The 17845-nt window shown below is 46.0% G+C and overlaps 1 protein-coding gene across 3 annotated transcripts in view; it reads right to left on the minus strand.

Moving 5' to 3' along the window:
* Positions 1-17845, minus strand: part of FAP (fibroblast activation protein alpha) — a 257755-nt gene that overhangs the window by 94487 nt on the left and 145423 nt on the right. For all 3 annotated transcript variants that reach the window (XM_029605610.1, XM_029605611.1, XM_029605612.1), the window contains 3 exons: positions 5187-5291; positions 5028-5098; positions 1040-1093 (listed from right to left, as the gene is read on the minus strand). In XM_029605610.1, coding sequence (XP_029461470.1) covers positions 1040-1093; positions 5028-5098; positions 5187-5291 — 230 coding nt within the window. The remainder of the gene's footprint in view (positions 1-1039; positions 1094-5027; positions 5099-5186; positions 5292-17845) is intronic.

Here is a 17845-nt window from a genome sequence, read left to right on the forward strand (position 1 = left end):
TCCCCACCGATCTGCCTATTTATCTTTATTTTATAACTTACACGGCCATCCATAGCAGAAATAGTTATGTGGCAGGGGGCAACGGCATACCCCGGAGAAGCCAAAGAAACTCTGGATCTGCAATGTACTCGTTCTGGGCAAACAAATGCCACTCCCACTTATTTGGAGAGCCAGTGGGAATGCACAGTCATTACTTGTCCTCTTGGTTATTCTTTGAAACCATTACGTTTTCTATAACAGAGGCTAACAGAAATCCTTTATGATATATGGTAGGGGTGTGCATTCGTTTTGAACTTATATGTAAAACGCTACTTTTTTTTTTTTTTTAACTTAAAAAAGTGATGAGGCGAAAACGATCGGATTTCCAACGTATTCAACATAGCTATGTTGAATACGTTGGAAATCGCGATCGTTGATCCTAAATAAAAATTTAAACCCCTCACCCTCCTTAATCCCCCCCAAGACTTACCAAAACTCCCTGGTGGTCCAGCGGGGAGTCAGGAAGCCATTCCTCTATTCCTTTGCGAGGAGCACGTGACGTACGCGTCACGTCGGAGTGACGCGGCCGTCACGTGGTCCACCGCGGTTCCGCTCCCGGACCCCTCTTTGGACACAAACGGAACTTTTGGCCAGCTTGGGGGGGTCAGGAGGCCTCCCCAAGCTGGCCAAAAGTTCCGTTTGTGTCCAACGAGGACGTCACGTGCTCCTCGCAAAGGAATAGAGGAATGGCTTCCTGACTCCCCGCTGGACCACCAGGGAATTTTGGTAAGTCTTGGGGGGGGATTAAGGAGGGTGAGGGGTTTAAATTTTATTTAGGGAACCGGTGCACGTATGGACATAGACTCAACTTATGGAATTCTCCATATGTCCATATTGACCGAAATTGACCCCCCTTTTCGACTTATGGACTTATGAACATAAACTTTTTGTCTGCACATCCCTAATATATGGTATGCACAGATATTATGGTCTTTTTAGTAATTAAAGCTATTATTGTATTAGTAGTAATAACCAAAAGTAATAAACAATAGCAACTTACTTGTAAATATTCCTCCTTCCTGGGTATCCTTCAAATTCATTACTAGTGTAGTATCTGAAAAATCATCTGCATTTTATTACATGTTCTATAATTAAACATTTAAAAGTTCATGAGCTAATAGAAAACCTCAGGAAAGGTAAGAGTGAAACCAACAAACATGGTGATATGTCAAATTGGACAATATCGCAGTCTTCCTGATATATGGTGAGAGGGGGAAGGAGGGACACTAGACCCCTGCCTAGGTCACCAGGAAGGCCAGGACAATAAGACAATCAGGAGTGTTTTGTGGTTTGCAAGGACACCCTCCCACCATCCCCAGTACAAAGCTTCATAATTTAGCACATGCTTGCTAAGGCCTCAAATGTAACACCTGCTTCAAATCCAGCATTAGGATGTGAGCTGAAATGTTATTTGACGGGCTCAGTAGAGAGGATGCACTGTAGGATAATGATGGAGGACACAGGGCTGTTAGAGTAGTAGGTATGAGAAATGATTATGGAGTAGAGGAGAGAGGAGAAAACAAGAGAGAGAGAATGAGATACCGATACACACTTGAACATTTCTATGTAAGTCCACAAAAAATGATTTTTCAAACCAGTAGTGCAGCAATGACAACTATTTTTCAAATACTGTTGCATACTGCACAGTGCATAAGGCATCATTTTTTATCTATTGCAAATAAAGACCCATCTCACAAGTTCCAATTCATCACCACGATTGTGCAGAAACAACACACTGCATATGTGCTATGTCCTGCTCAGTTTCAGATAGTATGAACAGTCTACAAGAGAGGTGCTGCCCAACATTTCAAGGTGCTCGTAGATAGGGGGGGGATGTTCTGATGCAGTGCAGTGTGATGCCTTCCAGATGTAAATCAGATGGATTTGCCAGCACTAGACAAGGCTCCATCTGAAAGCAGTCCTTTTGGATGGATTTTATGTGATGGTATGGACTGGTCAACCATGGTGTTTGTGGCACACCCTTCAGGATGGATCCACTGCCTGTCTGCTCCAATTTCTGTCCCTTAGTGGCATCAGTGAGGTCCCTCCAGTATAGGTCCTGTGTGTCTGGGAGTTCGACTTTCTTTCTACATAGCCATTGGACCTGAAAAAGGTGAGATGAGTAAGCTGTATTGTTGGAGTACATGTGTCCCTTTTGCTTCCATCTGAAAAGTCAGGCTCCTCTACAGCAAAACCCCCTCCCTGCTAGTCCCCTGCCCTGAAATATGTTATAGTCCCAACAAGTCCCCAACCTTCCTAAAAGTTGTGGACCTGGTTTACCCACACTCCTTTCAAATGGGCTCACATCTATTAGGGCCTGTAGCCCACTGGCTCCACAGGCAGAACAACCATGCAAAGGAACACTAGTGGACTCTTGCTGTGTGTTGCTAATTGTAATGCTGATAACTCACCAGTTCATCTCTGATGTATTGTTGAGTCCATATCCATGGAGTTTGGAGGAAAATGATGAAATCCAGACTCAACCTTTCAGCAAAGCTTTGCTCCAGTGGTATGAAACAAATGGGACAGACACATCCACCTCTCATCTTCTTCTGATGGAATTGGATCTTAGTGGCTTTCTCTCAGAAGTGCTGATAATGATGTTCATCTATGTTATCATCCAGGGATGTGACTGCTAACATCCAAGGCTGTTCATTTCCAAATGCACTTCTTGCTGCCAGGGATTTCTTTTTTGGAGTCTCTCTCAAAGAGTCTGCTAGTTCTCCAGGATCAGCCCCAGAGTGCAGTTGTTTTCTTCACCTCCTCCTAAATCTCCTTAATATGCTCTGCCTCCTTCCTTTCCTTTCCCTTCCCCTATCCCTTCCTCCCCCTCCTCTCTCTCCTATCTCTTCCTCCTCCTGCACTCACTCACCCTCTCATTCTCATATCTGGAACATTGGGCACACAATAGAAATGTATTACATAAAAGGACTACAACGTAACACAAGCCATGCAGATGTTTGTTTTCTCCTCTCCTCTACCTCTGTTCCATTTCTTCCTCCTCCCCTTCGGTCCAGTTGCTCCCAGATTCCTCCCCTCAACACTGCACTCAGCCCCATTTCTGGGGACCTTTTACTCAGTTTTCAAGCAAGTAAGGAACGTGCTCAGTTTAGTGCATGCACAGTATTTTGTGTACTATCCACAAACTATTTAACAATCAGGTGGATATAACATGAAAATTCTATTGCTTTTGGGGTTATTATATACACCACTGGTGCCCAAACTGTGGCCTGTGAGCCAGACCCAGCCTGCCATGCTAGTTTTTCTGGGCCACCATGCCATTGCTTGACGTGGCTGAATCCAACCCGTCAAGAGCCATGCATAAAAAAAAAAAAAATCTGCAGCCAAAACCTGCTAACAGGAGAGGCCAGGGAGAAGCAGCACTCCCAACCCAGATGCCAAAGAAAGTTGCTGGCGGGGAAGCCAGGCCCTGCCAACAGGAGAAGGAGCAGCCTGGGCCCTGGCACCACAGAACGCCTCTGACAGGGAGGCCAGGCTGTGCTTCTGAAGGGCCCCACTGGTGGGTGAGTAAAAGAAGTGAAGGGAGTTGAGGGACAGAGATGAGACAAATAAGGAGGGGATGGAAAGGGGTTGAAGTGAAAGGAGGGGGAGGGGTGAATGGGAGGGAATGGAAGAGGGAAAGGAGGGGAGAGAGTGGAGGGGAAGGGACTGAATTGCAAAGTAGGATGTGATTGCTAGGAGAGTGGTGAGAGGGGTGAGTGAGAAGGGGGAAAGGAGTGAATGAGAAGAGCAAGTGAAGGGGTGAAGTGAAAGGAGACATGTGGGACGTGCATGGGAGGGGTGGGAATGAGAAAGAAGGGAAAGGGAGGGGAGATGATAAGTGAGAGAAAAGAAGAAAAAGGGGCGAGCAAAGTGAAGGGGGGAGAAAGGGAAAGAGATAGGAAATTAGAGGGAGGTGATTGAGTGAGTGGGAAGAAAGGGGCATGAATGAGATGCAGAGGAGGGGGGGTGTGCCCCACCCACACTTCGGGGGGGGGGGGGCAGATGCAGTGGAAGAGAAAGCCAGGAGGCAAGATTTTTGGGGCTGTGGCAGAGTTGCCAACATTAAAGAAATATAAAAATATTACTGGCACTCTAGCATACCCAAAGAAACCCTGCTCCTCTGTTTCCCAGCATCCAAATGGTCAGACATGCCCCTGACCCTGCAGCAAACCCCAAAGAAAGCTCCCCTCACCCCCTAGCAATTTAAACATTGCTGTGCTGTCCTTCCCTTCAAAGGTCTGGTGACCCCTGATATACACTAATAGTTTGTGCTCACTCCCAGGACCATTTTTCACTGCATGTGCTACAAACGTTAGAGCATCACTTATTAAGAGACATTTTAGTGTGTACATTAACATTTTTAATGAGCGTATGCTAAAATACTTTTAGCATGAGCTTCAGTGCATAAGCCCTGTAATTGTACTGCTTTTGTTCTGTATTTGTAAAGGGGATCAAAAGCAACACATTGTAAAATGATTAATTATTCGTTTGTGATTAATAAATTGGGGATCTTTATTCTTAGAAGCAGGGTTTCCGTCCATAAGACAAGCTTAAGGCACACAAGAAAACTCGGCCTTGTGATTTCTACCCAGCCTTATCTATGATAAAATGTGCATTTAAGAGAACAAACCAATAAATTATCATACACAAGCAGGAAAACCCATTCCCTTTACATGTAATACCCACTGCAGTGAAATGAACACTGAAATATTCCACAGATGACTGTCTAATTACAGGAATTAAATATTTATTTGAACATACTTAGTATCATGCTGTATGAAACAAATTATCCATGATAAATCAAATTGAAAGCTTGAATCTATAGATGTGATAAATGCTGCAGACTTGCTCAAGACAGAATGAAAGTAAGTAAATCCTATTTGCATAAGGGACTGATGCAATTAAGGAGAAAAAAAATTCTATATTATAATTTATATTTTGATGAAAAGTGACATTTTTACTAGAGTTCAACATAAAATACTTACATTGTGTCATCTGTTAGTGTTAAAATATATACGGCTTCCCATTTTCCGTTGGTAATTGGTTTTGCATTCGCCTTAAAAAGACATAGGTTGTAAATATTAGCATTTTAGAAACATAAATTGCATGCACTTGAGTGCTGTAACTTAATCCTTTGTACGTACCATGGAGTCACTAACATAATGAATATGTTTATAGCCTTCCTTATCACTTAGTATTTTATAGTACGATCTGCTATCTGCAGTGAAAACTGGCAATGAAATGAAGAACTAAAATAGAAACAGAAGCAATAGTTAAAACAGAAAGAATCCTAATGATTTATATGACATGGAATTAGTGAAAATATTTCCCAAAACTCGCCAACATAGGCAAGTGTGACCCCTCTCTGCCCGCCCCTTTCCCTTGCCACAACAAATCAACATGCAGGATACAAAAAGAGACTGCAGCTTATTAATACAATGTGCAAAGATTAACAATATCCCATGTACCCCGAACCAAGCATTGCTGTAACATTTCCCTTTTTGTAAGGCAATTTGCGCACCTCACTGAATCTGCCATATAATGAGCTAGGCTGGTCCCCGAGTCTCTGTCATAGAAACATAGAAATGACGGCAGAAGAAGACCAAACAGCCCATCCAGTCTGCCCAGCAAGCTTTCACACTTATTGTTCTCATACTTATTGTTACTCTGGCTAGGAATGCTCTCACCAGTACATGCAGTATGCCAACAATGCAAAAAGCACCCCAACTCATCTGACTTTTGATCCATTTTGAATTTGTCTCAAGAAGGGTAAACCATTAATCAGCAAAACATTCTCATAGATTAAAACATCTAAAGAGCTGCAGATCTGTGGGCTTTTCTCGTTACTTTTCTTTTCCCTCTGTCTTCATTATAGGTCACTCCAGTGTCTACTGGTGTGGAAGCACAATGGATAATAGGAAAGCAATCCATAAATACAAACTTTGCGATCCTCTTAAACAAGATTTATTTTGGATATGTTTAATAAATTAAATTAAGTGGAACATTTGCATAAATTTGAATTATTTTACAGATTAAATCATGGAAATTTATTTTGAATAATAAAAATAAGTATTTTCCAACCTTCCATGATGTCTGGTTAACTAATTTTTTTTCTTTTGAGAGTATTATGGGTAAGGAATCTCCGATTTTGATGTAAAGGTGAAGGAGATCTCAGGGATAGGAAGAGAAGGAGAGAAGATCAGGCTAAGGTAGGCAAGAAGACAGGGTAAATCTGCTATTGGCCACAGTCCTCTCTCCCTCCTTCCCCCCCCCCCACCCCCCATCACTGGCCCTCTTTTTCTCCCTTCTCCCCAACCCAAGTGACAATATGCACAACTCACACTCACTGACCCTTCAGTCCCTTCTTTCACACACCCCACCCCCTCTTTCTCACAACCCACCAAATCCCCCCTTTCACTACCATCCCCCAGCCTTTCTTCCTTATCACCCACACATCCAAGCTCCTCTTTGCCCTACCCTGCCTCCAGCCCATAGCCCTTGCCCCTCGTTGACAAACTGCACTAATTCAGGCTGGCAAGAGGAGGAATGGGAGAGTAGAAGCAGCAGCATCTTGGGTGGGCTGCATCTTCCTCCTCTGCCACACAGGGTCCAACTGCTGTTTTAATCCAGGCAACGGGAGGGGGGGGGGGGAATCCACTAGGGGAGTAGGAAGGGAATTATTGTATACATGCACTGCAGACCTGACTTGGCCCCCTCTCTCCTGCAGTTATTCTATGGAAACTGATCAATTCCATGTGAAGGGCCACATTTTATAGCCCTGCCCACTTATTTATTATTTATTTATTTTTGGTTTTTATATACCGAAAGTTCCTGTATACAATACATATCACTCCGGTTCACATTTAACAGAGATAACTATCGCCGGGGAGGCGGTTTACATGGAACATATCGAATATAATGAACGGATAATAATCAAAGTACAATCTATTATGAAACAACTAAGATCAACGGAGGTCCGGTGGTAGTGAGTTCCAGAGAGACGGGCCCGCTGTGGATAGAGCGCGTTTCCTCAGGGTAGATTTTGCAGGTTGGGTGATTGCAGAGATTGGCAGGTTCTGGGGGCCCTGCTTATCTTAGAAATGGAAATTTATAGCACAGCCAGCTTGGATATCAATTGATTATAAAGTACTAGAAAGCACCTAAAATAATATGCCTTTGTAATTTTCTCTATGATAGAGTTGCAGGCCATAGATAAGGGAAAATGAATAGATGTGATATAACTGTCTATTCACTCCTGGAGCTTTGAGTTTCCACTATGCAAATAGCAACTGACTATTGAGTCTCCATGAATATCTACTGTCATAAGAGGGGACATTTCACTGCTGTCAGTGCTGTTTTGAAACACGGAAAAAAATTATTTTAAAGGGCCCAAAAAAAGATATCCGGTGTGTGCAGGAAGTGGATCTTGTCTGTACTCTAAATTATCAGCTGCTACTCTGCCTATTTACCTGCCTAGAGATGTGGCTTTTATTTGCTTCCTAAAGATCACTACCCTGAATAAATGTATCCAGCTCTAATCAGGAATAAGGCAAAGTAGCTTTCCTTAGCCCGCATACCTCCCCTGATTTCCTATGGGATGAAAAATGCATTTTCTACATTTCTTTTCATCCCATGAAAAATCATAGGATCTGGCCCATGTCATATTCTTTCCTTTTCCTATACAATTTTATTGGACTGTAATCAGAAAAAAAAGTCTGAAGAAAGATTTGGGGGGGGGGGGGGGGAGTCCTATTTCAGAGTTGTTTCTTGACATTTTTAAAGGGACAGGAACATAGCTCTCGCTCTGGTATGATTTGCAAGGGGAGGAATCGGAAGATTTACAGTAACGTCTTTTCAGAATTGTATGGGTCACTTTTCAAATGTTTACCCAGTTACTCAGGTAAACCTCTGACTGAAATTTTGTCTCTGTTGGTCAGCTACATTTGTCTGCCTGAATTCATAGGGCTCACAGGTTTAGTTGGTCAGAATGTGTGTGTGTGGGGGGGAGGGCAAGGCATTGTTCTGGAGGCATTCCCAGGGGTAGGTATTTTAAATATAGTCCGACAGTGTATGGATTTTCCACTCTAGCCAGCTAAGTTGCACCAGGCAATTCTGGTCACCCAAATGACTGATCTCAGTCTAGCCAGAAATATTCTATCTAGCTAGCTTTAAGGAAACCTTTCAGCAACAAACCTAGCCAGTTAGGGGCAGATTTTAAAACCTACGCACGCAGCTTACATTTGTGCGCGCTACCCGGCGCGCACAAATGTACGCCCGATTTTATAACATGCGCGTTCAGCCGCACGCATGTTATAAAATCCGGGGTCGGCGCAAGCAAGGGGATGCACACTAGTGCACCTTGCATGCGCCAAGCACTAGGGGAGCCCCAATAGCTTTCCCCGTTCTCTCCGAAATCGGAGCAGCCTCAGAGGGAACATTCCTTCAGCCCCCCCCCCCCACCTTCTCCTCCCTTCCTCTATCTAATCCACCCCCCGCCCTACCTAAATCCCCCCTACCTCGTCCTGCCCCCGGACCTGCACCCCACCCATGTCCGCCCCATCCCGCCCCTTTCACAAAGCCCCGGGACATGCGCGCGTCGCCGGGTCTATACAAAATAGGCTAGGCGCGGGCAGGAGCAGTTACACGCGTAACCCTTTTAAAATCTGCCCCTTAGGTTAGGTTGAAAATTCGGCTAATGATAACCAGATGAAATAACCCAGTTATCTTTGCCACTCAACGGTCTTTTGAAGATGGATCTCTCAGTTAAACAAGGAGAGCAGAATTTTAAAACTGCTTTGGATTTTATTTACAAACTATCTTGTTAAGTTGTTAAGGTTCCTTTTTTGAGATTACTTAAAGGAAGTTAATTATTTTCTGCTGATCCTAATAACATTAAAGAACAGCCGTCTCTGTTGGCCTTGCCTCGTCAGCTGAGCAATTTCTGAGACAGCCGGAATAGATGCAAATATTTGGAGCCAGGACAAGCTTGGATATTTGCAAACTTTTCTGTTTATTAGGGATGTGCAGAGCAAAAGTTTATGTCCATATGTCAATATGTCCAAAGGGGGTCCCATTTGCGGTCAATATGGACATAAAAAAAATTAAATGAGTTGGGTATATGTCCATATGTGCAAAAAAAAAAATTTAAACCCCCTCACCCTCCTTAATCCCCCCCCCAGACTTACCACAACTCCCTGGTGATCGAGCGAGGAGTGAGGACGCCATTTCTGCAATCCTTGGCTAGAAGCATGTGACGTCGGCGCCACGTCGAGTGACGCGGCGTCACGTGATTCCCGGCGAGTTCGCGCCGGAAGGCTCGTTCGGCCCAAAAAGAACTTTTGGCCAGCTTGGGGGGGTCAGGAGGCCCCCCCCAAGCTGGCCAAAAGTTCTTTTTGGGCCGAACGAGCCTTCCAGCGCGAACTCGCCGGGAATCACGTGGCGCCGACGTCACGTGATTCCCGGCGTTGTCGCGCCGGAAGGCTCGTTCGGCCCAAAAAGAACTTTTGGCCAGCTTGGGGGGGTCAGGAGGCCCCCCCAAGCTGGCCAAAAGTTCTTTTTGGGCCGAACGAGCCTTCCGGCGCGACAACGCCGGGAATCACGTGACGCCGCGTCACTCGACGTGGCGCCGAGGTCACATGCTTCTCGCCAAGGATTGCAGAAATGGCGTCCTCACTCCTCGCTCAATCACCAGGGAGTTGTGGTAAGTCTGGGGGGGGGGGGGGGGATAGCAAATGTTGCTTACCTGATGTAACAGGTGTTCTCACAGGACAGCAGGATGTTAGTCCTCACAAATGGGTGACATCGAGGATGGAGCCCTGTACGGAAAACTTTTCTGTCAAAGTTTCAACAAGCTTTGACTGACACTGGCACACTGGGTGCACTGAGCATGCCCAGCCTGCAATTATCCCTGTGAGCCACAGGTGTCTCCCTCAGTCTCGTCTTATAGCTAAAAAGCGCAAGCGAAACTAAAATAAAAGTATACAGACCCAACTCCACGGGGTGGCGGGCGGGTTTCGTGAGGACTAACATCCTGCTGTCCTGTGAGAACACCTGTTACATCAGGTAAGCAACATTTGCTTTCTCACAGGACAAGCAGGATGGTAGTCCTCACAAATGGGTGAGTACCGAGCTGAGGATGCCCGGGAATGCACCAGATACACCGCAGATGCGCAAAGGCGTAACGACTGAGGTGGAAATGGGAACGGAGGGCATCCGCAACACCATAATGGGTTCGTGGAAGGATGTTGGGTAGTGAATTGAAAAAAGTAAGAGTAGGCGGACTGGCCAAACATGGAGCATGCCGGCTAGTCAAATGTAAGCAATAATAGGCTGCGAAGGTATGGAGAGGACTCCAGGCTGCAACCTGATAAAAAAGTACAAGCAGCAGTAACCAAAGGGAAGCTGTTAAGGCTAAGACGGACACAACAGTATGTGGATACCCACAGTGTTGTAGTGAAATGTCTGCTTGTTGGTAGGAAAGGAAATATAGACCACTTAATCAGAAGGATTAGGTCTGTGTGGCCACTGGAAGTAGCAGCTTGACCCTTGCATGAAGGAAAGAGTCAAGTGGAATTCACATGGAATGCAGTGCAATGTAGATAGAATGTAAGTGCAGCATTACTGTCCAGGAATGTGGAAAACCCAGTCTCTCCCTAGGGCGAGAGAGAGAGGTTAGGAAAAATTAATAGAGTATTTCCTGAGGAAAGGAGATACAACATCTACCTGAAAAGGATAGAAAGTTGAATGCGTAGAACTACTCAGTGGCAGAGGAACGGAGTCAGGTGAGTATGGAAAGAGTGCATAACTCACGGACCCTGCTGGCAGGAATGACATTAAGAGGGAAAGAAGTTCCCTTGCCAAACTGTGGAAGAGAGGAATGGAAAGGCTCAAACGTAGAATGTATGAGACTTATAAGGAGAATATATATGTTCATTCCGTGATTAGAGAAATAGAGGCGGCTTGATCAGTGGATAATCCATGGTAAGCCGACTCAGAGAGGATTACCGAAAACGGGAACCCAACTCCCAAAACGATACACCTCCTAAGAGAAAGGTGTATCTATGTGGAGGATGTCTGGAGAACAGAATCCGAGGGAGTAAGAAAAAATGGTGGAAAAGTAAAAGGGGGTAATACCTCTTTTTTTTTTTTTTAGCGTCAGGAGGTAAAGCCTGCCATATTAAACGGCAAGATTTATGTTTAGAAGGTTTTGTGATGCTACCAGAACCTAAGAACATCAGTAAGTCTATGATTTGGGACTGACTGGTGAGAGAATAAAAGGTTACTGATATGATGGATTGAGAAGTATGGGAAAGCATACTGATCTCAGTCAGGGAGTGGGGAAAAGAATACTGAACCCCATCCCAGTTCAACATTAGAAGAATGCTGGCTACGAGAGGCAGCAGAAGAGATATATTGAAGAGGCCTTTGATGGAAGAAAAGGCATCTAAGGGAACGCATAGGAAACATTTGCAGGGAGCAGAACCTGTGCATCGTATGGAATGATGCAGACGCCGAGGAAAGTTTAGTTAAACTCAGCGTTAAAAGATTTGCCCTGTACACATGTAATTGAGACCATTCGAGAGGATAGAACCTACGTGGAGAAGGTCTGATAGAGCGTTCATTAAATCTCTTAGATATGTGGCCCAAGGACGCATGAAGTGAACAAGGGCCAAGGGTAGAGCTGCGCAGCTGTCTAGCAGAGCAGCTAAGAGGTAATGCGTGCTTATGAGTTGGAAAGCACATTGTCCCTATGGTGTCTGTCTGTATGCACAAAGAATTGTTGCAAAAGCAGTATTGGAAGGCATAAGGGCATAACTCATGGGTGCAACGTCCAGGAAGTTTATGAGAAACTATGCTGGAGTGCAATAGATGCATAATGGGTTGACAGCTTTCAGGAGAAACTTTATAACCCTAAGGAATTGCGAGCATGAGTCGAAGGAGACTAGGTCCTAGTTCGAACTGGGATAAGAATCAGGGACGAAAGCAATGAAACCACTTAGGTCCATTGAGTATAGAATGTCACTGAATATAACCCATAGCAGTTTTGAATTATGAGAAAAATGCATAGTGGGAAGAAACCCCATAGCCCAACCATGAAAAGTTGAAAGGCTGAGGTTATGGAAAATATGCGCAGGGACATATAACAATGTATCAGAATGTCTGTGCGCATGCTGGACAAGAGGGTCTTAAGACTGTGGTGTCCAGAAGTGTTACAGAAGGGATTTATGGCAGTGACAGTAATCCCAGTTAGTAAATGTATAGTGAGTCCTGAAAAAAGTGAGAGCTCCTTGCATGTACTGAAAGTGGTTAGCAGTAGTCTATGCAAGGAAAGTGAATGATGTTACACTCCGCAGAGAAAACAGCATTCACCAACAGTGATGCAAGAGACAGTTCACTTACCGAAGCTGGTGCCAGCGGCAGAGCTTGGGGTTGTAATGTTGACTCACCATAAAGCACATAGAAACATTAAAATAATGTACTTACTGCAGTATGGAGTGATGGTAACCAAAGATACCATTGTACCTGTGACGTCTAAAGAAAGTTGGATTTTCTTAGGTCCAGGATGTGCGGAGAGTAACTATTTTCTGTTAAAAGAAAGAATAGTGCAATTAAAACTCCCCAACCCCCCTCCCCTCTGCACTTCGTAGCGCCTGGGGGAGTGTACCGGGACTTTGGTACAAGGTGGGGTGGCCGCTCTGATATCTGACCAGATGGGAGACCAGGAGGTGTCCCAATGGAGGATATCATGTAGGCTCCTGCAGGTGTGTGAGCGGTAAGTGGTACCCGCATTTCTGTATGCTGTACAAGGAGACACTGAGACCTGTGGCCAGGCCTCAAGGTGGACTTGTACATGGGGCAATGGTTGCTGAATCTCATGTTTAGCAGATCAGCCAATGCAGCTGGACCTTGGTTGGGAGGGAACCAAGAGTCAGAGCATTGGTCGGCACAGGGACTTGTTACTGACAAGAGAAGAAGCCCTGCTGCAATCCCAAGAAGATAGAGGGGTTCTCCTGATATTGTGGCTAACATAGCTAACATAGCGATATGTGACACTAATACAGTTCTAAAAGGCACATGACCCAGAACTTTTCGAACCACGGTCCGAATGGGAGAACACAACTTTATGGGCATGCCGCCGAAGCGGGTACTTACCATCCGACGTGGATCGCCGCAAGACGAGCCGGTGAAGATTGTTGACTCCGACGGTCTCCGGAGTCCTCGAGGGTAAGGCCGGGGACGTAAACGTCCATCTCGCTCTGAAACCCGGTATGGTGGCACAGGTACAGAGGAGACAGGCCAGGCATGAGTGGCGTTTAGACTGCTAAGTGTAACAGATGGCCATAGTCCCACACCACTTGACGGTGGGGCACGCCAGGAACAGAGGAGCCCTAACAGAACTCATGTTCCCTTCCCTCGTCCCAGCGGCTCGATGTGTCGTGACGCCAATGCAGAAGCTGTCGGACCTGGATCCGGAAGTTCTGGATCACCAAGGACTGCCAAAACTGTAGGAACAGTGCTGATGGCAGTGGTGATGTCGCTCTGCCCGAGCGTTGTCCAGCCTGGAGAAGGATGGCACCGATGTGCTGGATGGCGTCAGCGGCGGACGATCACGATGTCGGCGATGATGGGTGCCACGGTGCTCGGCCCGGTCTTTCCCCAGCGCCGAGATGGAAGCCCTCGTCGTCCTGGAAGGCGATCGATGACGAACTGTCAGCACGCCTGCTCTGCTCCTGACACAATGGAGTGTCTTAAGCTAATACGGGGCTTAAAAAAGAACCCAAAGCGTGGAGCAATGTGAGGAGGCGAGGGTATTATGTGGCGGTGCTATGTCGGTATTGACGATATTGAAGGCAACCTAAGGGGCTTCGAGGATATCATCAAATGGGTATGAAAAATCGTCGATGACTGGCCAGGAGAATGATGACAGTGACGGGCACTGACAGCAGTGGCATAGGTATCTTTGAAACGATGTGGAATCGAATAATCGAAAAACATTGCCGTTATTGAAAAAGATACCGGCATCGACTGAGTCGAAGTCGAATCAATAGGGCGTCAAGGACACCGAAGGAAAACGGAGGTGTCGAGGGCATCGATGCATGGAGGCGGGCATTTATGCCGTTTGTGGCATGGCCACGGGCATCAACTATAGGGCCACAGACGTTGACGGTATCGATTTGGACAGACTCAGATTTCCAAGTGTACATGGCATCGGTGCCCCAGACACGTGTGTCGGTGGCATCGATATGGACACGTATGGAATCGATGGCATGGATCTCCCAGTCGATGAATTCCATCCCGGCATCAACGCCAGTCCTGGAATCGGCATGGGCATCGATGCCAGCCATAAGGCTGGCATTGGCATCAACGCCCATCCACGGAATCGAGCCGGCATGGATACCCACCGATGGGACCCACCTGGGCATCGAATTTCACCGATGGGAGCAGCCTGGCATCGACTGCCCTCGATGGATGCATTCTAACATAGATGCCCATGGATGAAACACCTGGGCATCGGTGTCCATCGATGCAAAAGGACCTGGCACCGATGCCATCGACGGACGGCCATCCGGCACCAATGCCATCGACGGACAAGCCATCCGGCACCGATGTCCATCGATGGGGACCATCCGGCACCGATGTCCACCGATGGGGACCATCCGGCATCGATGCCCACCGACGAATCGATGTGGCACCGATGCCCACCGATGGAAAAGGGCTGGACATCGGTGGGGAGGATGGGGCATCGATGGCATCCCCAAAAGGGGGGGTGGCATCGATGAAGTGACCCTGGGATCGTTAAAAAGTGTCTCGGGCAGCGGTGGCGGCGACCCGAGTATGCATGGCAGTGACTAACAGCGTGTGCGTCAATGGCATGCATCCGGGTAGGGACGGCACAGAGGAAGCCCAAGGAAAAAAACAGTGCGTAGGAGGAAAAAGCCTGGTAGCACTGAAAAGCAAAAAACATGGATAAAGGCATCAGGGCACCGTGGGGGGAGGGGCGCTGATGACATATAAAAGCCCAGGGCGGTTTAGGAGGGTCCCGGTGTAGCGATAGGGTATCGACTGCGTGAGGGTACCAGGGAACGAAGGACTTGAAGCTACAGAGGTCCTAAAGTTAAGGAAAAAATCCCTACCCCACTAGCATAAGCAAGCAGAGTGTCACAGAGATACTCGCAAGCTGTTTAAGCTAACTGAAAAATGGGGGAAGGGAAGGCTTCAGTCAGTTAACAGCCTTAAGATAGTGACAGAAACAGACCGAAAAATAAGAATTAGTACTCACCGAGCGTCGTAAAAACGTACGCGGAGGGAGACCTGTGCAGGGAAAAGTGTTTTTTGAAGTGAAAAGTTAAGTGTTTCCATGAGGTAATTAGTTAAAAAATCCTCACAGAGCTCCAACCGCTATGCTGACTGCAGAGCGGAAAAAAGAAGACTGAGGGAGACACCTGTGGCTCACAGGGATAATTGCAGGCTGGGCATGCTCAGTGCACCCAGTGTGCCAGTGTCAGTCAAAGCTTGTTGAAACTTTGACAGAAAAGTTTTCCGTACAGGGCTCCATCCTCAATGTCACCCATTTGTGAGGACTACCATCCTGCTTGTCCTGTGAGAATAAGGAGGGTGAGGGGGTTTAAATTTTTATTTTGGCTCAACAATCGCGATTTCCAACATATCCAACATAGCTATGTTGGATATGTGGGAAATCCGATCGTTTATGTCACATCACTTTTTTAAGTTAAAAACAAAATATGCGTAGCGTTTTACATATGCGGTCAATACGAATGCACACCCCTACTGTTTATCAATGATGATTTTGCTAAAGTAAGGTTCCATAGAGTTAAAACCATGGATCAGCTGCTGGGGCACAAAACACTTCAACTTTTGCTAATCATGTTGCTTACAGGCAGGGAAAAGGAAATATAATATATTCTCATGGAAATACATCTACAGTTTATTCTTATGCATTGACCCACCTCTATCAGAATCCTCATATCCCCTCTGATATTTCCTGAAAATGTGGGGGAAACACACACACACATACAGTGACCTTGTAAATTATCTTTTTCTTTAAAAGACTAAAAGCCATGAGGTCCATACTGAGTACGCTGGCGAGTGGGATAGTTATCCAGATAACATTAATCGGCTATTCAGTGGAAATTGCCTTAAGTGTTAAGCTGAACATATCTGGATGCAGTTATCCGGATAAACTTATCTGAAGAATTTTAGGGGAGTTATTTGTCCATCCAGACTTATCAGGCTAATATAAAGGTAATATATGAAGGTAATGGTAATAAAAACCATTAATCGCCAGCTCACAGACTATTTAGATGAACATCACATACTCTTCCCCTCACAATATGGTTTCCAAAAACACCACAGCACCGAGACCCTCCTCACCTACCTCACTGACCACATCATAAAAGGTCTTGACAAAGGCCAATCATTCATCTTGGCCCTCCTTGACATATCTGCCGCATTTGACACAGTCAACCACACCAATCTAATAGAACACCTCAAAGAAATCTGCATATCTGGCATCACACTTTGCTGATTTCAATCATACCTCAATGACAGACAATACAGGGTAAAAATTGGGAGTAGTGAATCTAAACCAACCAACCTTATGCAAGGCGTCCCGCAAGGCTCCTCGCTATCTTCCACCCTATTCAATATCTATCTACTCCCCCCTCTGCCATCTCCTTTCTGATCTTGGTCTTCCGCATTTCATATATGCGGACGACGTACAGATCCTTATTCCAATTAAGGACACTTTATGCGAAGCCCTTAAGACCTGGAACACTGCCCTTGCAGCAATCAGCACCCTCCTCGCAAACAACTACTTGGCACTCAACACTACCAAAACCGAGCTCTTACATATCTCACCCCACAATACTGACCTTAACCTCCCCCTGCCTAACAATCTACCCACTGACATCTCCATGTCACAACATGTACGCAGCCTCGGTGTCACTTACCCTAAAGAAGTTCATCTCGCCACCCTAAAAGACAGCTTCTTCAAGCTCCACATGTTAAAAAAACTTAAACCCCTTTTACATCTCAGTGACTTTCGGACAATACTCCAATCCTTCATACTGTCAAAAATTGACTACTGCAATGCCATCCTTCTGGGCTATCTAAAAATGCTACCCAACCCCTCCAAATGCTCCAAAATGCCGCTGCCCGGATCCTCACCAACACCCACAGAAATGCCCATATTACCCCTGTCCTCAAACATTTACACTGGCTACGAATCACTTCACAGATCTTATACAAGACTCTCACACTCAGCCATCAAGCACTTTACAACCAAAACATGAACTGGTTCAACGAGTTCCTCATTTTTCACCCCACGGCCAGACCCACTAGGAACCAATATCTGGCTACTCTGTATACATCTTCACCTAAACTTACCAAACTCACATCCACCAAAAACCATGCTCTCTCTATAGCCGGTCCTTCCCTGTGGAACAACATGCAGTCCACCCTCCGCCAGGAACCTTGCCCAAAAAATTTCAAATAGAAGCTCAAGACCTGGCTTTTCAAGCAGGCTTACACATGAACAATCTCTCCCCCCTCACACACAGACCCTTGTGTTCCCTCTTTTGGCTCCATCCCCCTGGCCTTTCTACCTTTCTCCCGCTATCCCTCCATTGCAGTTCCCCCCTGCCTGCTACCCTCTTTCACCTTATCCTCCTTTCTTCCTCCCTACCTAGCTTCTTCTACTGCCACCCATAATGACCTGATCCTGATCCAGTTGTTCGCAACTTAGATCTTTATATGTATACGTTGCTATGCAGACATTTACCCA

Source organism: Rhinatrema bivittatum, chromosome 6 (genome assembly GCF_901001135.1).
Source record: "Rhinatrema bivittatum chromosome 6, aRhiBiv1.1, whole genome shotgun sequence".
NCBI lineage: Eukaryota > Metazoa > Chordata > Amphibia > Gymnophiona > Rhinatrematidae > Rhinatrema > Rhinatrema bivittatum.